The 25,819-nt window shown below is 40.1% G+C and overlaps 1 protein-coding gene across 2 annotated transcripts in view; it reads right to left on the bottom strand.

Annotated features, from left to right (window-relative positions):
* rxfp1 (relaxin family peptide receptor 1) overlaps positions 1 to 23,655 on the bottom strand; it is a 37,187-nt gene extending 13,532 nt beyond the window's left edge. Inside the window, exons 1-9 of one of the 2 annotated variants that reach the window (XM_088292461.1) lie at positions 23,484 to 23,655; positions 16,631 to 16,771; positions 5,307 to 5,390; positions 3,693 to 3,798; positions 2,473 to 2,544; positions 1,667 to 1,738; positions 818 to 889; positions 657 to 728; positions 493 to 561 (exon numbers count right to left, since the gene is read on the bottom strand). In XM_088292461.1, coding sequence (XP_088148587.1) covers positions 493 to 561; positions 657 to 728; positions 818 to 889; positions 1,667 to 1,738; positions 2,473 to 2,544; positions 3,693 to 3,798; positions 5,307 to 5,390; positions 16,631 to 16,771; positions 23,484 to 23,571 — 776 coding nt within the window. In that variant the 5' untranslated portion in view covers positions 23,572 to 23,655. Of the gene's footprint in view, positions 1 to 492; positions 562 to 656; positions 729 to 817; positions 890 to 1,666; positions 1,739 to 2,472; positions 2,545 to 3,692; positions 3,799 to 5,306; positions 5,391 to 10,195; positions 10,266 to 16,630; positions 16,773 to 23,483 lie in introns of those variants that run through there. The other variant, XM_088292463.1, reaches the window with a different exon arrangement.
* Positions 23,656 to 25,819: the final 2,164 nt, after the last annotated feature.

The raw sequence follows: 25,819 nt of genomic DNA, 5'->3' as shown, positions 1-25,819 counted from the left end.
CTCCGGAAGCCATGATTATTAACTTAGAAGCGACTGCAACAAATTAAAGCTCTGCAGCCACCATCTGAAGCGCGACATAAATAGCATCGAGGCACTCGAGCCACGGCCTACAATTGACACGTTGCTCCACTTAAAAACTTGTCTGCGTCCACACCAGAGAAGCTTTTTGGGACCGTCCAGGTGGCATGAGACATAAATTCTCATTTTACTTCACAAACTGCGATGCACAACCCGTCATTTCAAACCTTGATATTGATCTTCCGGGATTCAGCCATCAGATGACTAATCTGGGTTGGTTTTGATTTTTACCAAATTTAACTGATAAAGCGATCGGCCACTTGGCTTTCACCCAGAACCTGCATTCACTGCATTTGATTTATTTGTGATTTTCCAGGGATTCAGCTGACTGCGTTATCTGCTAGTGTGGCAGCTTAGCGAAAAAGTCCATTTTCTCCCCAACTTGTGACATGTGTAACATCTTCCTGTACTTACAACCAGTTGAGCCTGGCCATCTCGCGACAGATGTCATCGAGCTTTGTCAGAGTGTTGTTCAACAAAGCCCTGTCAATCAAAGTGGGAACACACACAAGCACACAAATCAAACATGTCATGAAAAAGAACATCGTCAAGTGGCAGAACAAAAGAAAAACACTCACAGCAAGACCAGCGAGTTCAGTCCGGAAAAGGCTTTGGACGAGATGCGATGAATGTTATTGTTCTCCAAAATCCTGTAACACAAAATTTGTCTGTCTGGTGGTATTGTTGAGTGTGTCAAGAAAGTATGATCTTTATATTAGAAGAAATTTAATAGACATACAACCACTCCAGCTTATGCAGATCCCTGAATACGCCGGGCATCAGCACGGAAATCCGGTTGTAATTCAGATAGCTATAAAGAAAAAAAAAAAATCTGAAAAAAATATTAGGCAGCGATAAAGTGCTGAAAGAAATAAAAGCAATAGTATTCTTTGTTTTATTTTTGTTGGTCATCATTTGTTTTGTGAGAGAAAAGCCTTGTTGTTGATCTTTTAAATTAATTTGTAAAACACAATTACGTGCAACATTAATTTTGCTTTATCTCAAAAGTAGTGTTCCAACATACGGAAAATTAATTGAAAATTAAAACAAGCTCTCGCACCCGCTTTTTTAGCAGCTTATCTAAAACTTAAACTTAAACTTTTTTTTAGCCGGGAATGGGACGAGTGGGCTCACATTTTCTCACCGGCGTACACATGCTTTAAAAAAATTGGCATTGGGGCATAGTGAGGCCTCTCAAAAAGGTTTGTTCTTCGAAACAAAATCACAGACTTATTGTTCGATTTCATGAATGGGTCCTTGAGATTTTCATCGATTTTTATTGATTTTTAATGATTTTTATCTGTTTATCATAGACTAATGTCAGAGGAGTTACATTTTCTTTTCCTCTCGGAGGAGTTCATCAAAGTATGATTGCTGGAATTCACCCGAATTGACTACTTCAAACTAAACTTGCAAACTTTCTGTTCAAGTTTTAGTAATGGTTCCTAGAGACTGCACCTTTTTATGATTCACATGCATACCTAATTTTGTCTGCATCAGAGAAAGAGGCATACAGGGATGAATTTTAACACAACTTTTAAGTTCTCAACATGGTGCCCGGAATTTTATGTAACATTTTCAGACTTACAGCCTGGTGAGATTGTACAATCCTCGGAAAGCAGCCGGACTCACATCTTCGATCTCATTGTGTTGCAGGTACCTACACACACACACACACACATACACACACACAATTACATGATAGAGCTCATAAAATATCGGAAAACCTGTTTCACACTTGTTTACATCAGTGCATCCAGAAAGTATTCACGGTGCTTCACTTTTTCCGTATTTTGTTCCACAATTGAATAAATTCATTTTTTAATGAAGGACACTCAGATCATGAGAAAGAAAATGCTCTGGTGTGATCAGACAAAGATTGCACTCTTTGGTGTGACATGACGTTTGGAGGCAACTGTGCACCACTTAGCACCCGACCAATACCGCTCCTACAATGAAGCATGAAGTGGGGATGATTAAAGGAACGGGGAAACTCGTCTGGATTGAGAGAAAGATGAATGCAGCAATGTACAGAGACATTCTGAATAAAAAACCTGCTCCAGAGTGCGGACCTCAGACAAAGTTTGACCTTCCAACAGGTCAAAGACCCTGAGCACACAACAGCGATAACGAAGGAGTGACTTTAGGACAACTGAGTCCAGACTTGGGCTGTGAATACTTAGGTATGTCGGGTTTTTTTTTTTTTTAATACATTTGTAAAAATATTTTTTTTTCCATTTTTGTATGTGGCTGGAACATGAGGAAAAAATGAAACACAATGAATATGTTTTCTATCAACCAATTCTCAAATCCGGAAGGTCTGGCGACCATGGCTGCCCTGGCCTTTCTGGAACAATCTTTGCAGTGCATCAGCGAGTCAAATGATAAACTCACAGTTTCTGCAGGCTCTGGTACGTGAAGAAAGTGTTTGCTTTCAGCCTCTGCAAATGGTTCCTCTGCAAGGACCTGATAGTGTGAGAAGCGCACACATCACTGTACCTACACACCGTGACTGTCATATCGCAAACACTGCACATCGTCACAAATGTCATGAATATTGACAGCGTGCTTGAAGGTGAGTTTATCAAAAGCAAAGCGGAAAATTTGACGGGTCAAACTGATATTTGTGGATGGGGAATGACTCGAGCCTTTTTATAACATATCAAGTTCAATTTTGTGATTACTTTTTTTTTTTAAAAACTAATCGCAAAAAATTCCGATTAATCACCTTTTTCAACTACTTTTTTTTTTTTTTTGTGAAGCTTTTGACGAGTATTCACTTGAATACTGCCCAGCGATTGGCTGGCAACCAGTCCAGGGTGTACCCCGCCTACTGCCTGAAGACAGCTGGGATAGACTCCAGCACCTCCCGTGACCCTCGTGAGGAGAAGCGGTATCGATAATGGATGGATTTACTTGAATACAATCTTGTAATTAATGTAAAATCACCAAATACGAAGTTTATTTTAAACCAAAGACTGTTCTAATCGCTTTCTTCGATTCTTGATTACGATCTAAATGGAGTCAACTTTAAAAGGATTTTTCCTTAGGAACAATTCTCAAAACTTATACATTTAGTTTGACCAACAAGCACCACACTCAGCGTAGGTTTGAAAGGCCCACTGGTAACTTAAGCACCGTATTTTGTTCTGGGATGATGAGCTAAAGATGTGTTTGAATTTGGCTTTGCAAGATATGCAAATTATTTCTGAAATAAATAAAACTGAGATAAATTATTTAATCGCATGAATAAATTTTTTTTTAATTAATCTTGAGTTAACGCTTTAATTTTGACAGCCCTAATTACAAGACATTCATGTTTCATTCTCTTTTCCTGTATATCTCATTTTTGGGAAGGAGCTCATGACTTCGATTGTTTTTTCTATTGCATTTGGGCTAAAGTGATTTTATACCTTCAGTGGTATGTCTATCTTTCAACAAACAACAGTTATTGGCCGCAAATATCAGTCACTATTGATGCAGTCGATTGTCAGTCTATGCACGCATCACCAGTGATTGGTTGTTTCAGTCTGTCTTTTAGACACAAGTCGACATCTTTCCAAATTAGGTAAGTGTTCTCTTCAAAGCATTAACAGCGATCGCTGCTTACTCACATCATGGTCACGTTCACAGCCACCACCGGCACCTCCCGAAGTTGCGCGCCGTCACAGTCCAGCTCCAGGTCGCGACACTGGCACAGGTCAGGAATGAGGCCAAGCACTGATGGGAGGGCGAATTGGGCCCAGATCAACCACATGAAGATGTTTGAGTTTGAGTTGCATGTGATAAAAGTGATACATTTCTGGGTGGGAGCCAAGTTTAGCCTGGGTTGTTCGTAGTTATGGAGAGTCTTCATTGCATTTGCATGGACAGATTCGATCCCCCAATGTGTTCTTTTGTAGCCAACTGGTCTACCTCGCGATTCTCCGCCGTGACTTTATGGCTCTGGAAACATCTGATAACTACCAGAGGACTGTTTTACAATACACGTTGAAATGCTTGTTGGCTGACACTACGAGACCCCACGTGCGTCATAGTTAAGTGAAGGGAACTAATACAATATTAGTATTAGTCTATAGAAAAATATACCCCAACATAATTACCACAATCACCACGGGAATTTAAAATGTTCCTGTTTTTGAGAAAAAAAACCTCTCAAAGTTACGATAACAGATTCAGATGATATCATATTTTTAGAAAAAAAGTGTAATGGTAATAGAATAAATTCATTTATTTTCCAAGAAAAAAAAAAAATCAAGAACGACGTATTTTGACTGGATATAATGTCGTTATCTTAAATTGTAAAGGCACACTTTAACAAGGGAATTTCAACAATGCAAATTTATTCTCTACTACGGCTTCTCTTCTGGAAAAGATGCTTTTATTGTTAAAAAACATCGGACTGTATTTCTTGACAAAATTATTACTTAATTATTTTATACACCCTTAATTTTGTGAAAAAATGAACTGTAATAATGAAATAAAAAACATTCACATTTTGAGCTTTAATTTGACATACTGTCCGCAGTTATGCACTTACAAAAAAATATATATATATATTTTATGGATCCCCAAGATGCAGCTCACAAACCGCAGGAGTGCTGGTGACCCCAGTTTGAGAGCTGCTGTGTCAAAACACTGTTAAGAGACGGATTCTCGTTATTTTAGGACTTTGAGTGATGAAAAATCTTTGTCCATTCAGGGAAAAATTATGTACATTCCATTTTCTGCGGTGTTGACATTAATGATCAGCTCGTTTGCATCAACCTTCTCTCACGTAGTCTTTCTCAACCTTGATTGAGCGAAGCCACATAATTCACATCGGGGAAAAAAAAAAATCACAGCACACCACTTAGCAAAATGATTCACAGTATGCGTATAGACTGGTCCATGATGTATTTTTAGTCATCTTTGATGACATTTGATGGTTTTCCCAGTTACTCTGCGTGGTTTACATACATAAATTAACACCAAAAAATGATGAGAAAATATTTTTCGTTAAAATAATTGACTGATTCCATGGCAAACCTGATGATCTCTCACAGATGCGCCATGGCACATTGGGTGAGAATCACTGCTCGAACTAATAGCACACAAACATCAGGATACGTCATATCAAGAAACACCGTTAGCACGACACGCTTTGCCTCATTTCGCTACCTGTGATTGCAACAGATGGCAAAAGCAGACAATTCAATTGATAAAAGCAAGAAAAAAAAAGAACCCACGGCACATGTTGGACTTCGTCCTGGAATTGTGGCTCGGCATTCCAAAGTACTTGTCGAAAAGGTGCGGCCATCCATTATTATCTCCTGAGGAAAGACAAGAGAAGAATTCCATTGAGTTCAATTTTCAAAAGTCTTGAATTGAACACAAAGCCATTATTTTGCTGTACAAATGCATGCGCAGGTTATACAATTCTCCAAGTGCATTTCTTTGTCACACTTTTCAGAAGCTTAACCCTTTCGCAGCTCTTTTGTGTTGCGTTCAATCGCCTGCGCTTTGACAAGAGCGCCTTGAATTTCAAGCAAGCATTCTGCGAAAGAAACAATCTTTGGAGCGAGCCATCATAATAAGAAACCAAACTGTATAATGAGCAGGGGCTGAAAGCCTTCGGCTCGGTACTAAGAATTAAGCATGCTTGACAACCCTGGCCTTGCTACCACAGATAACCCGCAGACATGTTTTCAACCATGACGCAAGGGATGCATAATGATTGCATTGAAAAATACTGTAAATGAGGTGAAAAAACAATGCGTTCAACGTTACAATTTGCCGCCGTTAAGATTTCTTCCCTGGAGTCGTGAGGCTCCTTATTTATCACCGTGGTGACATGCATACTAAGTTGTTTGTACTCGTACTCATCGCACGAGACTGATCAAAGCATGCAAATGTACGGACTAACTGAATGAGCCTTGATGTTTCTAAAAACATGTTAGGTTCATTTGAAGCCGGGAAATGGCGATTAAAAGTGTCTTGTATCAAACTACGGGTTACTCTGGGTAGCACCGGGTTATACAAACGGATAAATAATTTTGCGTGAACATACGGTAACGGAATGGAATCACTTCACGAATTGATTCGTTCCATTGTAATAAACAAAAATGGCATGATACCAAACAGTTCATAATTTGAAAAACTCGCAAGTTGTGACATGCGCTGTATAAATAAAGTAGTATTGTATTCATTTGTAATAAATCTGACTGATATTGTTCATTTTAATTTCTTTATCATTTAAAAAAAAATCATGGGAAGAGGACCTTGAAAAAAAATAATCGTCTATGGCAGGCGTGGGCAAACTACGGCGTTAAACGTTTTAATCTGGCCCGCCAAACTTGAAAAAAATTAACTGAATAAACCTTGTTAATGTTTTATTTTCTAAATAGTGCGGTTTTTCAAAGACATATATATTGTTGTAATGCTTTTGTTCACTTTCCCACGCCTGGTCTATGGTATAGCAATCCCAATATTGAGGAGAAAAAAAAAATCTAAAACGTTCAGCCCTAATGCTAATCTCCGCACATCCACTGTACAAGCACCAAGAGATTGAGTAGCATGCAAGTGCAAGTGATTAAGATATATTTTTGAAGTGAGCTCTGCTGAGCTGCTTTCCGACAAGAACTGCATTAAGCGCCATGAGAAGGAACTTTCCAGATGTATTCCCGATCCGCCGCCTTTAATGACATGCGAGAGCGCAATAGCCACGATGCCCATCTTCATTACCATATTCATGGACCGTGAGGGTGCGGTGACGCGAAAACACAATTGCCTGGCGTGTCGAATGCAGGCGTGATGAAAAGGTAGAGCCATAAAGCAGCATCAAAGAACAGCGATAACAAAGACACGTTTTATTTTATTTTTTTCTGAGAGGTTCTAATGCAAATGTCGGTATATTGATAGGTTGCTGGGCTTTAATTACATACCATACGTTGTTGCTTTTATCTACATTAAGCATCTTTGTGCTTGTATCTCTTTAATTGAATCCCCCCCCCCAACTTTTCTTCAAAGGAAAATGCAATACGGATTTCTATACCGGAGATATGAGGAAGCTGAAATGGTAATGGTGTTCGGCAGGCTTTTTTTTTATTGTCAGATGTATTGTAATTGTGAGGTGAACTTGTGTGTCTCAATATATGTGCAAAGGAAGAGAGAGAAAAAAAGAACTACAACAGAAACGACATCATCTATCCAATTCTGGGTTTCCCACACTTTTTCAGCAAGCAGGCTATTTGTAAAATGACTAATGTGGAAATGAGTCAGGCTGTAGGATGTTGAGTTCACAGATCTTTAATGTGCGCTCGGGCAACAGCATCAACAGCATTCAACGTGTCTTCGGCATAGTGTCAGCGAGGAGGAGTCCAAAGTACGGTAGACATTTGGGTGGGTAAGCGAGGAGCAGATGTTGGTTGCTCATTGGTGGAGTGGCGGGTAGACGGCCGAGAGATGGGTGGTCGGGTTTCCGGACTGGTTGGAAGAGGGTTCGATGAAACTGTGCCGCTCTCTCTTCTGCCCCCCAGTTCCCCGGCTTGGGAATTGCATGAAGGTGACTGATGCGGATGTTTCGATTCTACATCAACTGATCAAAGACTGACCACATTCTCTGAGGTGCTGCAATGGAGATTACGGCTCTGATCAACGGGGCGAGGACCCGCTCCACTGAAGTCATCTTCCTGGAATGCTCCATTTGATTGACTCTCATATTATTACAATGTGTCAAATGTTGCCCACTTGGCATCCAGTGCAGCCTGTTCATCCTGGAAGGGGGACCCCCCCCACCCATCAGTGGTACCTTCTCAAGGTTTCTCATTTTTCCCCAGATGGAGTTTTGAGGTTTTCCTTGACCTCTTGTGGGTTGAGCTCAGGGAACGTCGACTGTGCGTATGTGAAGCCTGTTGAGACTTTCTCTGATTAAGGGTGATGCAAATAAATATGACTTGAATTGAAACTGCTTGATGAGACCAAGAGTCATTGGACTCGATGTGTGGAGGTGGTGGTTCAGCAACAGGAACGATATGGCGGCAATTCCTCCTATAGATGTCCGGATTCAACGATGTAGGAGCACGGGTCCTTGCAAGCCGGTACCTCTCATCCAAGGTGGTTGATCTGTAACTGGACAACTTGTCATTTTACAAGTGGCAGTAGTGTGTGACTTTATAGTCTTGTTTTTGGACAAGTCTTCTCCTTTGAATTTGTGTCGCAACCTGTTTTGAGGTTGAGCGTGTCGGACGAGACATGAGACATTGTGCAGGTGATCCAAGCGTATTGTTGCGAGAGATGTTCCTGAGGTTAAGAAGACTGAGAAAAACATCTGTTCTATTGGTGTGTCTTTCCCATGAGCTGTTTAGCGCTGCGGACTCCGCGTTCGACTAATCCATTGGAATGTGGCTACTCTGGACTGCTGGTGACATAAACAAAGTCCCACTGCTTGAAAACGGCTCGTGTTCTCTCTGGCATTATCAGAGATCAGGGTAACCTGGCCGACCTCTGTGCATGATCAGAATGTACTCCTGTTGCACTGAGATTGGAATGATTGGTCTGGGTCCTTCAACAACAATACCATTTTCCATTAGAAACTCATCTCTGTATGGAAAGTATGGTTGGACAGAGAGGGGTAACTGTCGCCCTTTGCCAGGCCATCCATTCTGGATCACGTTGCTTCGAGTTTGAAGCACTTGGTCATTGGCTGTTTGAGTTCTCAGCTCTTCGAGTCTAGCTGTTGATAGAAAACTGATTGACTTGACCTCAAATGAGCTGTGAGCACTTGACATTTGGGAAACTGTTGATTGGGGCTCGCGACAGGGAATCGGCATGGTGCATGTGCTTGCCCTTTTTGTAAACCAGAGCAATGCCGAAGGCTTGTAAGCGTAGTAGCAGCTATTGCAAATGAGCTGGAGCTGCGTGAATCGGCTTTGTGTCATAGATGTAGTCTTTAACCTTAGTGCATGCAAAACAACTACAAGGAGCTCTTTTTCAATATGTGCAAATATGTGACATGCTTTTCATCTCGTAAACATGCTGCACCTAATTCGTAAAAAGATGCATCACAAGTTAATGTCACTGGCTTCTTGAAGTTAAAATATGACAGGATAGCTGGATAGAGAGGACTTAAGTTTCGTTAAATTCTTGTTGGTATCGCGAGAGCCAGCACCATGCAGTGTTTTTGTGATTAGGCTGCCTGAGTGGCTTAAATTCGCAATGAACGTCCCCAGGTAGTTAACGATGCCAAGGTGAGAGTGTCTTTGAGATAGCTTCAGTCTTTGTTGGGTCCAGCTTTGGACCTTCCTTTGTGAACATGTGACCTCCGTAGCAGACTCGGTTGAGACAGAACTTACACTTCTGCGGCTTTCTTTAGATTAGCATCGTGCTCCGTAGCATTGTGACCGCCCATGATTGTGTCATTAACTGTAATAGCACATGGGTAGCCAGCAAACAATTATTCCATTGAGCGCTGGAACACTTGGCTTGCTGAGTTTATGCCACTTAGCTTTATTTGCCAAAAGGAGTTCTTGGCATCTAGCACTGAAAACAGAGTGGCACCTGATATTTACTGACAACTTCTTCCACGCTTCGCATCAGATAGTGGGGTCTCTGTAAAGTAGTGTTCAAGTCTTTGGGGTATTTCTTCTTTGTCTCTCTTGTGTGCGGCGACCATTGATGAAACCCAGTCCGTGGGCTCAGAGACGGGGGGAAGCTGGATCCAGTGACATGGAGTAAGTTATTGGCAGTTCTCCTAGTTCATCACTGAACACATCGTTGTTTTCCTCTTTGATATTTTTCACAAAGTCTGAATTGAATTCTTTTTTGTCAAATAAAAGACAAGTCAGGGTCTTGAACTCATTGAGCGGTATTTCATTTGTAGAACAGTTGACAATTTTTGTTCTGCCGAGGCCCACAGAATATTGCGTTTGATGGCTATAATGACATGGAACCTACCGAAAGAAAGATTCGACTCTCTTCTCTCAGGAGAAAATAAGGTTACTATAGAAGCACCCAAAAAAGGATGCACACCGTATTATTCTACACCCCAATAAATGGTGAGTTTATTGGTTTTTGAGGGTTTTTTTCGCGCCAACCCAGTGATACAAGTCACTTCCAAAAATGTTTGGAGTTCATTCACCGAGAGGGGGCATTATTCCAGTCAACATGACGCCTTCCAGGTTCATCCAGACGTCTGCTCCCTGCATGACCTGTAAAATATAGAAATAATGTGTGGACATTACAAAATACTGAATGTTAGTTGTAGTCACACACATGACATTTTCTGTACTTCAGACTTCCATTTATACTCGTTTACACCAACTATTTGTTCTTTATTGAACAGCATCCAAACTGATTCTGTGGTTCTAGCTTTCGTGTGCACTGCCGTCTACAACTCCGCATTTACATAATTTATATGTACAGTACACACGAGTACTGGAAGTAGACGTTATGCAAGTCACGTGAGCTTGATGGGAGTGTGAAATTAGTTATCTTCAGTTTACGACACTTAGCAAAGCATCAAAATGGCCCTTACCTCATTGGCATGGTACAGTCAAGTCAAAAGGGGAAATATTCCTCAAAACATAGTGAAATAGTCGCTTGAGTCCTTTGGATCGATGGTGCCGCGCCCCACCTCCCGCTCCTCGACGTGTCAGACACGTAGGTCTCGGTCGCATTGTCTTGGCGTCATTGATATTCACAAAAATCGCACATTTCGAGTTGCGCTATATGGTTTGATTATAAAAAATTAGTTAACACGAGGTGGGCATTAAATGAGTTAATACATTCTATTTTGTAAACTTCTGATACTTTTGTCTTCCTAATGTATTTTATTTTAAACACCAAAGACAAATTACAGTGGTCTCTCGGCTCAATCAGTTGTCCCTCCTATCCTGATTGTGTCAAAGGATTCATTAATCCTCCAATTTAGATGGATCAGACCACCATGGTAACCAGCACCACTCAACCCTGATCTGTCGCCAGAAGGACACATTTAAAAAAAAAAAAAAAGTTTTACCTCCGACAGACAGATGCGTTTGACATGCACGGGCTGCCTATTTTTCAAAGACGCCATCATTTTTAGCATTCATAAAAATGTCAGACATATCGAAAAGTTTCATCAATGAGACTTCTAGCTGATTTCCTATCGCCATCTGATTGATGAGCTACGTGGAATTTTTCTTCAAATTTCCACTTTTAAACTTAGCTCACAGATTCATCAGCGACGGCTGTATTAAAGTGATGAAAGACCAAAGCACAAAGAGGCTCACGCACAAAACCAATAACTGAACAAAGAAAAGGGCAACAGCGGGTGGATAATCTGTGGAAGCGCTGGTACGAAACCACAATTTGTGAATTGCACAAAAACTAATTTCGTTTGATAATAACACCCCTGAACACACACACACGCACACGCACACAAACAATATGACTACGGTGACCCATTTGTCTTAAAAAATAATAACAGAGAAGAAGGCAGCAGCAGTATTCCATTTGTGACCTGAAACTTGAAAGCGTTCAAAATGAGTGCAGATGAAACATTCATGGCTTCCTTGCCCACCACCTGCCCCTGCCGCTGTTATCTCATCATTCCTCCCGCTGTGGATAATCAAATGTAATGTCTGCTTCTTCATCATTGATTTCCTTTTGACTTTTGCCATCTATTTCAAAAACCCAGCTGCCCAACGTCTCGGTAGCCGTGCGCCACATGTCGTCGGCCGGTGAATTTTAATATAAGTACTTTGTGGGGTTTAGCGGATGAACATTTAATAGAACAATCACAGCAGGGATGTTCCAAATGGCAAAGCAGTTGTCAGCTCAGCCCGTCCACGAACTTGACCGAGAGGTTTTAAGTGGAAAATAAATATCAAAGACACATCAACAATTCTGTGATTTGCCTTTGCTGACAATGTTGATGGACAAAAAGTAATCTGTCCCTAAAACTTGAAAAAAAATGAAAGACCTTTTTTTTTTAATTTTTTTAAATTAAAATACTTTGAAACAGCTAAGACACCTTAAAGAGATTAGGCTTTGATGGTTAACGTCTTTGGGACAAATTTACTGTCATCGTCTTTGATGTTTTGAAAGATGCCCATTGTCTTTTAACATGCAATATTTTTTTTATTAGAATTAGAAATCCCTTTATTGTCATTGTACTCAAGTGTGCAAGGAGATTAGAGAAGATTTCCTTTATTAGTCCCATAATGGGGAAATTCGAGGTTCGAACCCAGGCCTCCTGGGGAGACTGGGACCGGAACGCGGCGCCTTAGACCACTCGGCCATCCTGGCAGCAATACGATTCAATACAACTTTAATTATATAGCGCATTTTACAACAGCTGGAGCTGTAACAAAGCGATTTCCATATGGAGTAATAGTTTGGGTAGGATAGACTCAGTCCAACGTGAGCGGTAGTCGCAGCGCGTTAGGTCAAAACAACACAGGTGGGATACAAATAAGTGACAGAACGCAACTGGAGACTTTGAAGGCACACAAATGGAGCACTTACGAATGGTCTGATTTAAACCCAATAGTGCAAGCACTTCACTTATGGACTACAAACGTGAATTCAGTAAATACACAAAGAAGCATCAAGTAAAGACTTTTTGAATACATATAAATATTCGTGCTGTCAAGTGATTGCATTTTTAAACTAATTAATCGCGAAAAATCCATAATTTATTGCAATTAATAATGTTTGTCTATTATCTTCGTTTTTTATTTTATTAATTTTTTTATTTTATTTATTGTGAAGCTTTTAACAGGTATTTATTTACATGATTAATATCTAGTAATTAATGTACTAATGTCTCCAAATATGAAGTGTATTTCAATTAAAGAACGTTCTGATGGCTTTTTTTTGGTCCTTGAATATCCCATAAAAAAAGAAATTAAATTATCTGATTTTAAAATATTTTCACTCACTGGAGATGAAAGTATAGGCGGTAAGATCAAAAAACAAGTAGGCTTGTAAATACATTTTGACATATTGGGGCGTGTGAAAATATCAAACCAAAACTGCTACATAGTAAATCGTTTTTTTTTCATTAACAAATAATTGCTTATCCTGACACAATCTATGCATCTGTGCTTAGATTGCAGGAGCAAACTTGAGTGTACACGACACTACACTGCAAACATTAATCATCGTCATCATCACCATCACTTAAAGGTCATTGGGGAAAAAAAACAACACCCCCTTCTTATTTGGGAGATATAATTAGCCTAACATGCCAACACACGGAATTAATTTGATACACTGACTTTCTAAGTAAAGAGAATAAAAATCTGCCTCTGGTGCCTTTTTTTAGGAATGCCTGTTGAAACTTTTTTTGGTGGTATGTTGCATGATAGACATGCCTGCCAAATTTAATCTTGATAAATAAAATTGGTTTGCTGGCGGAATTTTCCACATTGTCAAAGTGACCGATAAGAGAGTTTCAAAATGTGCCTAAAATGGCTGCTTCATACTGAAAAGGCAGACTTCTATTTTTTTTTCTTGGCATGGCTTCCTGAGAATTATTGGGGGTCTACTCATTTGAGACAGGCCTACTAAATTTTACATTGCCCAGTGACGCTTGTTTTGGGGGGTGAATTATCAAAATTGTAGAGTTACATGATTAAGAGTTCCAACAAGACTAAAATGGCTGCTTCAAACTAAAATGGCAGATTTCTCATGTGATTTTGGGCATAGCTTGTTGACATTTTTATTATATGGGTGTACTCATGATTGACATTCCCACCAAATTTAATGTTAAGTAAAACTGGTTCGGGTTGTAGTACTGCATTAAGACTATAAAAGTGAGCCTAAAATAGCTGCTTCAGACCAAAATGGCAGACTTGAGTTTTTTTTAGGCACTTATATTTGGGACTTTTTTTGTGGGTCTATATCATGATAAACATTCTCACCAAAATTTCATGTAGCAAAGTCAACCAATTTATGGGGTCTGAAGTTTAAAAATTGTGGATTTACTGGGCTGAGAGATCTGTAGTTATATGAATACACATTCCGTCACTTGTCTTCACCTCTCAGACGTGTGAAAACACATCCAAAAAAAGAAAGACGACTGCAGTTTGCTGTTGTCAAGGCAATGCCACCAACCCTCAACCCCAACCCAACCTTGACACTGTGTAATATAGTTGTACAGGCCCCCTGATACTTCTGGTGCGGTGTTCCTGCTAATATTGTTCAGTGTGTGCACAGCAAACTTTGCAGGCAATGTCTATTTAAAGACATGATGATAAAAAGTCCACACATGTTGCAATATTAGACTCCACAGTCTCCACTTCGCCTGCAGCAAAACCCCAATCTCCTCAGCATGCAGATATAGTATGTACCTATTGACCATCTTTGCCGACCTATCTTCGTTTTCCCTGGTAAGCGCGTTGCATCGCGAAATGCCCGGATGTTCAGAATTGTCAATACGGTCGTAAGAGAGGTGAAAGTGGGAGGCTTAAAAATGTCTCTCCGTGTTTATAGTATAGATTATTTTATTTAAGAGGTTAAAAAAATGTTTGATTTTAAAAAGTGACCGTCTTCTTCGCCCAACTATGATCGACTCTTGACACAAGATGCCAAATGCCTCAGCGGCATTGTAGCCGCACCAAACTGTCCCTGCACGATTTGCGACTCACGCGCGGACGCAGTCATGCGTGTGAGTCAATTCCCTACACGCCAACAAATGTTTTTCCATTCAGCGTCCCGGAAGAGTAGCGTGAACCAGCGAACCAATCAGCAACCCGGAAGGCTGACCAATAAGCGCGCTCAGAAGGCTTGGCGTCGTACATGACCGCTTGGAGACGTTTACTTCTCTCACGTACGCTTCATCGCCACAAAGGTAATGACGGCTGCTTAATGAAGTTAGCGATAGTATGGCTCTCGACTTGCTTGCTTCATCTCTTTACAGAATTACACTAATATTAAACCATAAAGCTAACACAATAAGTAAAAAAAGTGTTATAGGGAGGAACACCCCCCTTTTTTTTTATTTCGGTCCTGGATTTATTAGAAGTTAAATAACACATCTGAACCAAGGGAGCCAATAATTCTGGCATCCAATGTACCTATCAACCACAGAAAAACACTGTTCAACATTTTAGTCAAAATCAGAAGCGCTATTACATGGTAGAAATTGCTTTGCAAACTCCAGAGAGAAGGTTGAACGTTGTGTTGTTTTGCTGCTGCCACAAACCAAACACACCGCCACAAGCGCATCTCTTGAACACAGAGAAGGACAATTATAGCGGCGAACAATAGCTTTTTATGCTCCTGTTAGCAAAAAGCAGAAGATAATGCACAGCTGTGACATTCTGCGAAGGGAAGCCTTTTTAGTTTTGTGCCACAGACAGGAGAAGGTAAAGACAGAGGCTCTGACTGTCAGTATGACCTGCATGTAGGCTTGCCGCTCAATAACATTCGCCATTACACAAAACAAGCAGTGTGTCCCACTCCTGTGAAGACTTCCAGAATGACAAGATTAAGCCTATTATGTGTGAAGAGGACAAGGGCGGATCGAAAGCTTTGGCCTGGTTCATTCTCTTTCAATCAAAATGGATGCTAATGCTGGCATTCTACTCGACAGTTTCTATTTGGCTGCAACAGGCCATCAGTCTTCTCCCAGGTACAGTTTGTCTCTTTCCGACAGCCTCTTTCTCCCCAATTACATTACTTCGACCCAACAACCTACCAAACTATTGTATATTTTCCCTCTTACTACCCTAACTAACCTACCTCATAACTATTTCTATAACTGGCAACCTACCTCTGACCTACTTATTGTCTACTCTCCAACTTATCACTTAAGAACCTGCCTGCTACCAATTATGTATTTACCTACCTCCTTACTGACCTCCCTACCTATACACCTCTAAAACAACTACCTATTAATCCGATTATAAAAATGTAAAATCTGCTCCTAGCAACCAACGAATCTCATACGTATTTATCTGCCTACCGACCTAACTACAACATATTTACGGATCTACTAACTACCAGCATACCCCTTACCATTACATATTTACCTACCAAGTCACCGACCTTCTAACTACCATAATACTGACCTCGCATTCACCTATTTACCAACCTCCTACCGATTTACCTTGCTACCAGTCAGTCCCACCTACCTACAAAGCGACCTTGCTCACACCTACAAACCTATCAACTTGCTTCCAACTACGAACAATCTACTAACCTAATGTACAGTAAATCTTACCTACCTACCTATTCACATTCACCAACCTCACACAACTAATTTTATTCTAACTTAATTTGCTATCCTTTTCATAATTTGCACCCTACCTATCATTCGACATCTTACCTACCTCTTACCTAAGACGTAATTGCCTACTTAGCAACCCATCCGGACACTTTGTGCAGCGTGTAGCATGTTGCACTCATTCAGAGACTGCCAGATAGAGAACTGATGCTCGTGAAAGAGGGATCAAAAGCTTTGGCTGAGTTGATTCCGGTTGAATCCAAATCCAAACGCACAGATGGAACTTGATGACACACGCGCGCACGCACAAACACACACACAGAAAAAAAAAAAGGTTGGCTGGCCGGTCAGCTGGCTCACCGCAATTCTCCTCATCCGCTTGGTTCCCGCAGTCATCAGCACCGTTGCAGTGTAGCACTTGAGGCAGGCACATGCTCAGGTTGCCGCATGGAAAGAATCCAAGGGGGCACGAGGGCGACACTTCTTCGGTCAAGTTGGCAGCTACAAAAGATGGATGACGCTAGGTTGGTAAGAGGCAGGCGGGTATGTGCAGATGCAGGCAGGGGTTTTCACCATATTACACACAAATGTGTTCTATGTGTTGTCTTGGTGTCAGGTTGTGAGGTTTGATTTTGTATGATGGAGCTCCTCTAAAATGAGATGGATCATCTCAAGGGGTAGAGCCCAAAAAACTGATGCATTTTTCATTTGAATTTTTTTCCCAGTCATCCTAATTCAGTTCTGGTTTGTTTCCGGCGGTTTCGCACTTCAGTCTCCTCTTCAGGAGGAGAATTGCATGTTCTATTAGGTTACGGTCTGGTTATTGTCTTGTTGCATGATGAAGTTTCTCCCGATTCGTTGGATGCATTTTTCTGTAATTTGCCAAACAAAATTATTCGATAGAATTCAGAATTCATCCTGTACCTACCATCAAGAGTTACATCTTGATAAAGATTAGTGATCCCGTTCCAAAAGCAGTCATGCAGGCCCGAGCCATAACAATACCTCAACCATGCTGCTCACATGAGCTTGTGTGGTTTGGATTATTAGAAGGGCCTTTCTTTCCTTCTCCACACCTTGGCCTTTTTCATCACTTAATTTTAGTCTCATTTCGTTCCAAAACTTCGGGGCTCACCGAGGTACTTCTTTGTAAAATCCAATCTGACCTTCTGATTGTTTTTGCTGATGAGTGGCTTCATCGTGTGGTATGGCATATGTATTTCGTTCTTTATGAAGTCAATTGTGATGGGGTCAGGAGAATGAATTTGAAAGTATACTTTTGCTCACTTGAAAAAAAAATGGTGAATTGTTAAACACATCTAGATGCAAATACCGCAAAATAAAAGCTGCAATTCAAAACCCAAATATCTTCAGTAGACAATAAAAAAAAATGCAGTGATCTTGTAGTTCCAAAACCTTTGGAGGGGACTGCATATCTGCCCACCTGCCTACCAGTTCTTGTGAACCTCCAGCAAAGGGAAAAAATACAAAGCCATAATATTATAAACACTCCACAGACATCAATAATAAAAACGAGGGAATTAAAATGGTTTAATAAATCACATTTTAAAAGACGCCGTGAGACTGATGGCTTTTGCTATTACGGCTGTAGTCGTGCAGAACTGCGATTGATTTGCTTGCCGCACTATTTTTCACACTTTATTTAGTTCTACACCACTGCCATTATTCCACTTCACATTGCACTTCCCTAAGGTAGTTTTACTGATAATGAGGATGGAAGATAGTAGCTTGAAGGTAGGTCAGTCGGTTCTATCTGTAGGTCAGGAGCCAGATCGTTCGAAAGGAAGGTAGGCGCATAGGATGGGAGAAATAAGTAGGTAGTTAAGAGGTAGGTTGAGAAAAAAAAAAAGAAAATTCTGGTGTTTCCCTGGAGGAGTCCAAGCTATAAAGCTGCAAAAAAAGCGGTACGACTCGTATTGGTGTGAACCAGAACATTCCATTTGTGTGCTTTAAGAAGCCCCCCAAGAGCTTAACCTTTGAGAAAAAAAAAGAAAAAATCGTTGTTGTCCCCCCCCCAATTGTTGGCAGACTGCCAATGCAGCCCCGCAGAAAAGATATTACCTGTGTACGTCACCTCCCTTTCTAGCGTGCGCCCACACTTAAAAAGTCCGTTGGGTATTGACTCAAATTGGAGCGCACTCTGTTCTCAGCAAAAGCAGCGGCGATTGCCTTCATATCTCCCAAAGTGGATACACTTCTCAAGGTTTTCAGGCCATTTTGTAATGAATGTCGCTCTTGGCCCTTAGGATAAAAAAGCCGCACTTTTTAAACGTGTATTGATTGCTGTGTGTATCCATCGACAATATATATTCATTCTTGTGCTGCGTCAAGATGACCCGAGGGCAAATAATGTATTTAAAATGTCACAATGAGACAAGAAAACGGATAAAAACTCCTTCTGTCGGCCTTCTTCTTTTCCTCCTGCTATGATTTTAGAATAGATTTTTTTTAAATCCAAAAAAAAAAAAATCCTGTCCAGCATTAAGTGTCGTCGTGCTGTCCTACGTTTTTAAATGTTTCATTACTTTTCATTTAGACTTTTAAATTGTAATATATATACAAAATAAATGATGGGATGATAAAAAGCAAAGCACAAGAATCATGAAAAAGTTGTATCCAAAATGTACACGTTTTCCTTTCCCAGAAACATTGAAATGTGTAAAAAAAAAAAATAATAAAAAATAAAATAATGCAATCATTTTACATGTTAAACAATTTCCAAGAAAACATCTGCAGACCTCATTCTTTTCTTTTGTTTTTCTTTTTGAAAAATTGATATTTTAATTTACACGCTGTATTTAAAAATATCGCTCAATGAAGTTTTTTTTTTTTCATGAAAGAAAATAAGCCAAGTAAACTATTTAGTACGGCATCTGAATTGTAAAAACTAATAAATAATGCTATAATAAATCAAATACAAATTTGATTTATTTTAACCTACGTTCTTTTTTTCCCTCCACAATTCCAAAATAAAATAAAATGGAACATTTTCTGCTGGCATTGTTCCTTTCTTTTTTATTTCCCCGTCCTTAGTATTTCTTCTCATAATTGTTTTTCATTTACCTGCCATATTAAATATAATGAACCTGTCTGGAACAATGTGGAAGTCAAAACAAGTGAGTGATTGTAGTAATTGGACTAAATATTGACTGAATTTGAAATGGACTCAAGTCAATTTAATCATCTCCCCTTGCTTGCCGCACGTGGCTGACTCAAAACAGTCACTCACACACGCCTACACACGCACACGCGCACACTCAATATGGCAACAGTATTACTCACTCCTTCCTCCAAAGCCAAGGTGTCACTTGAGTGACAGCTTCAGTTCATGCTGCTGCCCCCCCCCATTTCACGGCACGTCATTTATATTCCTAACCAAATTACATTCATTCTGCATTATTCAAATTCTTAATAACACATCCAGGAATAGTGTGTAGATAAAAAAAAAAAGATTACACAAGTACATTAACAGCTCACTACTAATATTTATCATCATTTTTTTTTAAATGATTTTTTAAAAATCCCTGAAATCTCAAAGAGAAAGACTGAATTTCTTTATTTTTATTTTGGTTATTATTTTATTTTTCTGCTGTCTTTATGCTCACTAACAAAATCATCAAGTCAACACCTCACTTTCAGTCATTTCTCTTTCGGTATTTATTTTACGTGTTTAAAAAGAGCAAAAACAAAAATTTAAAGATTATAAATTGCAAAAAAATTGTAAAAAAGCAAAGCAATCCTTGATAGGTCAAAGGTTGGTGGATAATTTAAATGGAATGTAGGTTTTTTTTTTTCTGCTGGATATTCTGTGACAAAATCCTCAACGGGTAAATTAAACACCTCACTAACAATATTTTCTCAATTATTAGAACCTTTTTCTGTATTTTACAAGTTTTTGAAAGCTTGAAGATTGGTTGGAACATTTGCCTGAAAGGTGACTTGTTTTTTTTCTCCTCTATAACCTGTGACAAAATAAGACTCGGGTAAATTTCACATGACTACCAATATACACGTCACTACCGTTATATTCGTATATTTTAGCACCTCTCTTTGAATTTTACGGGTTTAAAAGGAGCCCGATTTTTTGGGGGGGTTCAAATAAAAAGATTGAAAATCCTATTTATCACAATCTTGTACATTTTTATTTTATACTCCCCTAAGAAAAAAGTACACTAAATACCTCACTGTCGTTCTTTTCTCTTGTACTTTTTTAAAGCATTTATTTCTGTATTTTATGGGGTTAAAGGAGTGTAGAAATAATCTTTGCAATCTTAAAGATTAGTGTGAAATTGCAGTGAGAAGTCATTTGCTCTCTTTTTTGCTCATTCCTACTCTACAAAATTATTAACTGGCAAATGACACACCTCATTAGCATTATTGTTTTCAGTTTTCGACACCGGTATCTTTTATTATTATTTTTTTTTTTTACAGATTTAATAGAAAAATCCCTAAAAGCACGATTTTATTGCGCTCCACCCCATAGCAAAATCCTCAACAGGCCAATTACGTGTCTCACTATGATTACGATGTCAGTTCTTTAGTGCCCTTTTCTTCTTTTTGATGAAAAGAAAAATCATAATAAACCCCTGAAAGCTCAAAGATTGGTTGAAAATTACACTGAGAAGTACGTCCTCCCCTTCTCTGTTGACACATGCAGACAAACCAATTTTTAGGGAAACTAAAGGCCGCAGCACGATTCATTTAGCCACTTTTCAACAGCCCGGAACCTCGATGATGGTTTGGCCTTTCCAACACTCAACGACAAACTTATCAACAAGCTCAATACCACCTCACTATTCATCTTTTTCTCCCGCTTTCATGCTTAAAGCAGCCGAAGATAACAGCGCTCGGAGACGAGCTAGGAAGAAATCTTTCGGCCACCCTGCTGCTTGTGCCATATAGGCGGTATTGCCGCTTCAAAGATGGACTTTCTCTGCAGCTTTATATGCAAAGTTGAATTGCCCGTCTTTTTTTTACAGCTGCATTAACGGGATATCAAAGCGACTTTGTCTGTGTGAAAGTGCCAGAAAGGTGATCGTTTGCAGTAATGCAAATGCCGGCGTTCATTACATACCATCCTCTTGTAAAAACACAATAAGTAATAACGAAAATATGCAATCAAATCTCGAAGTAGGCGTAGAAGTCGCAATCATTTCAGATAAGAGGGCGCTTCAGAAAGCCACCACAAAATGGCAGCAGCAAACATTTATCAATTCACATTGATTTCCTTGCTGGAGAAGGACAAGGGGGATCTGGACTGGATCAGATCAAACAAACCCAAATCTCCAGGCAAAACGTACTTTTATCAAAATGACATTCCTCAATTCACTTCAACACAGTTGATTGACAACAAAATGCCACCAGACGGTGCCAAAACAGTACTTTTGCCAAAATGGAGCGCCTCAATTCATTTCAACATAGTTCCTTAACACCAGGAAACCTTGAGATAGTGGCAAAGCACTACTTTTGTCTAAATAAGGCTCATCAATTCACTGGAGTGGTTTGCAGCTGAGGGTGAAGCGGTTGGGATGAAAATCAGCAACTCCCAATCTGAAAATCCAAGTTCGCTCTCCAGGGTAGGGGATGAGATCCTGCCCCGAGTGGAGGAGTTGAACTATCTCGGGATCTAATTCATGAGTGAGGATAGGATGGAGCATGGTGCAGCGTTTGCTGTGATGCACACTCTGTATTTGTCTGTCGTGGTGAAGAAGGAGCTGAGCCGAATTTACCAGTCGATCAACTTTCCAACCTTTTCCTATGGTCACGACCGGGCGGGTCGTGACAGAAAGAAATCAATCCTGCATACTCGCAGGGTGTCCGGGCTCTCTATTAGAGATAAGGTGAGAAACTCCGTAATGTGGGGGGGGCTCATCTCATAGTCAAGCCGCTGCGCCTCCACATTGAGAGGCACCAGATGAGGTGGCTTGGGCATCTTGTCAGAATTCCACCTAGATGACTCTCTGGTGAGGTGTTCCAGGCATGTCGCAGCGGCATGAGGCCCCGAGGACGACCCAAGACACTCTGGAGAGATTATGTCTTCCGGCCGGCCTGGGAACACCTTGAGATCTTTCCGGAAGAGGTGGAAGATGTGGCTGGGGACAGGGAAGTCTGGGCTTCCTGGCTGAAGCTGTTACCTCCGCGACCTGACCCCTGATAACCGGCGGATAATGGATGGATGGATAGTGCCTTGGCAACAACATTCCACAAGTTGGCGGCAAAGCACTACTTTTATTTAAATGGCCCTCCCCAACTGACTTGACTCATTTACCAAGGTGCCACGTGAAGGCAGGAATGCGCCATTTTTGTCAAAATGAATCACCTCAACTCACTTCAACATGGTGCATTGGCATTAAAATGCCAGGAGATGGCAGCAAGACACATTTTATTGCTTTAGCATGAGCCAAAAAGTATTTATTGAGGTTTGGATTCTGTTGCAGTGTCCAAATCACATTACTTCCAACAATGATTAGATGTCCTACTTGTCACTAATTGAGTGACATCAGAAGTGAGACATGGAGGTGATGGAATCATTGTTTCTAAATACCAATTCAGGACTCATGGGAGCTTTTTCCTCATAGTTTCTCTCAATGGAGGTGGTCGTCGTGAATTGAGAAGCATTAGGGTCGCATTATCATGAGAGGCTTTTAGTGCCATTAGAAAGACAATTTTCAAAACAATTTAGCATCGACAATTTGGGGATTCACTGGTGCCATTTAGTCAGTGGAGAAGTTCTTAACGTGATTGAGTGGAATCGAAATAATAAAATAACTGTGCTGCATGTTCAAAATCAATGGGACATCCGAAGTGGTATTAAAAGTTCAGCATTCAGCATTACGCTATTAAAATCAATCGATTTGTAAAGAGGAACTCATGTTGTCAGACCCCGTGTGTTGCCTGCAAGTCATTTTAATGCAAGCAGTCCTCACACGTTACAGTACAATTGCTGTTTTTCAAAAGGCTTAGAAAGGCATTATTTTCAAAACCATGAGAGGTTTTAAGTGGGATTACAGTTACAATTTAGTTCAAAGCAACAGAAGTCTAGGTGGCACATTCTAGTTATTTAATCAAAGGAAATCAAAATCACTCGAGGAAAATAATCTTGAATAGCACAAAATATTTCCCTCCCGCTTGAAAATGAGTATGTAGTCCCCACAGTACATGAGCAATACATCAAGTGAAAAGTTGAACTGACCCGACACCACACAGGTCACCACGAAGAGCACGTAAACTTGCGCTACGCCACGTGAACATCCCGCGGGAAAAAAGATCGTCACCATCATCGACCTCCCTCCCTCCCCCCTCCCAAAAAAAGTGGAGGGAGCAAGTGAGCGTGACTCCGAGGTGGGAAGCGACACGGCTGCCGGCACAGCAACCTGCTGTCTGAGCTCATCAGCAGATGCGCACACGAGAAAGAGGCTGAGATGGAGCGATGACGCATGGGAGGAGGCGCGAAGCAGGTTGGGTGGGGGCGTGCGAGCTTATTGCGGGAGGGGCGTGCATAGAAGCGCCTCAATGCTGCAGTTGTTAATGCTGCTCACCGTGTGTGTTTCAAATTTACAAGAATTTCAATTTGATGTGTCAATTAGCTGCAATTCAAAAAAAAAAATACATCTCAAATAGATGCTTCCATTTTTCCTGGAATGAGGACAATAAAAACAGATGTTAATTATTTTACCTCATAGACGCTTCTGATTACACATGAACAGTAGATGACAACTATAGTGCACTAAAAATAAAAACCTTGCTCAAATAGATACTATTGGGGAAAAGCATGCGACTTGAACAAGGTGAGTTCATGAGCAATCGTCAACTGCGGTGTCTGAAAAATATATACCCTCTTCAAATAGATTAGTTTCATTTCTCTGTCCATCATGAAAAGAAACAAAGCCAACAACTGCAATTATCTCAGTTCACACAATTGATCAAACATGGACATTTAATAACAAATCTACTGATTCTGAAAAATGGAGGCCTCCCTTAAATACACAAAACCGGGTAAATTGAGCCCAAAAAAAATAATAACCACCAACATCAAATCGAAGAGGGGGGCGGGGGGGTATTAATTTATAACTTTAATGAGCTGAGTTCATAGTTGCTATTGTTTACGCATGTCAGTTAACAGCTGAGCCCTCCAAATAAATGCCTCTTTTTTCCTCAGCCAGTAAAATAAAATTAAAAAAAAAGGATAATCCTGCACAGCAGGCTGTAGCTGTGACATTCTTTAGAATCAATATAATGCGATTCTCATTCAGATATAGAAAACTATCACAGAGGAAGCTTTCATTCTGACACCCGATTTGTGAGAAAATAAACACCTCACTCAAATGCTGTAGACACGAACCACCAATCAATGGAAAGCAGTTTCTTGGAAAACTGTCGTTTCTGCATGTTCTAAAAACATTCCAATAGCGTCAGCATTTTTTACAAACCCATTTAGTCATCGACTTATGGAAAATAAATGCCGCCCTCAAATGTCATCCAGTTCCCAAATTACAAAAATATTAAAGTTGTAATAATACACGTTGACTTTTCGAGCGATGATATTATGTGTACAGTATTTGTAAGAAGTTTAAAATTAACCTCTCCAGTCAGTAAGTCATTCACTAAAAAATAAATGCCATCCTTTGATGCCTCCTTTTTCCCAATTGGGAAAATAAATGTGGAGCGACGCATTTTCTGAAGGATTTTAGGATTACCAAGAGTCTTTGGAGGGATGTTACATCTTCACCCCAAATTTGTGAGGAAAAATAAATTCCTCCCTCAAAAACCGTAAAAATCGACCAACATACTTGGAAATCTGAAGCAAAATGTGTCCATGTCGTTTATACCTGTTCCCCAATCAGGAAAATAAGAACGGGTAATAAGGTACCGTATTTTCCGGACTATAAGCCACTACTTTTTCCTAGATTTTGAACCATGCAGCTAATTCAACGGTGCAGCTTTTCTGTGGATTTTTCTTTCACCACTAGGGGCACTCTATAGTTCAGAAAATACGCTAAATAAATCTCCATTTTTTTCCTCTTGGGTCTGTTCTGTTTTAATTAGCAAAGTTGTTGCCGTGTTAAATGGCACAGTTTTAACAATCGGTCTATGTGCATTTGCAGTATAAAATCGTTGTGTACATGCTGGAAACAACTCATTTTTTTTCAACATAAAAAAACTGCGGCTTATATACAAGTGCGCCTTATAGTCCAGAAAGTGTGGTATGTTGGAAAAATGACTTTCTGGAGGTGTGAAATTATCAATAATAGGAGGTTAAAATTGTCATCCCTAAAGTTAAAAATAAACGCCTTCAAGATCAGTCCCTCAGAAAAGTGTGAAAAGTGGATTCTTAGTTTACACGCGCTTCTCCCGCAACTTCATGACAAGAACTTTCCGTGTTTGTGTGTTGTCACTGCAAAATCCCGCCTTCACTGGGTTCTGCATGAAAGGCATACAAAATGCAATATCTTCTTTTATGATTTTGACATGACAAATATTGCAGGATCTCCAAAAATACTGACAAGAACAAAATAGTCACAGATATCT

Source organism: Idiotropiscis lumnitzeri, chromosome 4 (genome assembly GCF_059441095.1).
Source record: "Idiotropiscis lumnitzeri isolate Australia: NSW breed Sydney's pygmy pipehorse chromosome 4, RoL_Ilum_1.0, whole genome shotgun sequence".
Lineage (NCBI taxonomy): Eukaryota > Metazoa > Chordata > Actinopteri > Syngnathiformes > Syngnathidae > Idiotropiscis > Idiotropiscis lumnitzeri.
Note: the sequence above shows the minus strand (reverse complement) of the source record. Positions and strands in the feature narration are given on the sequence as shown.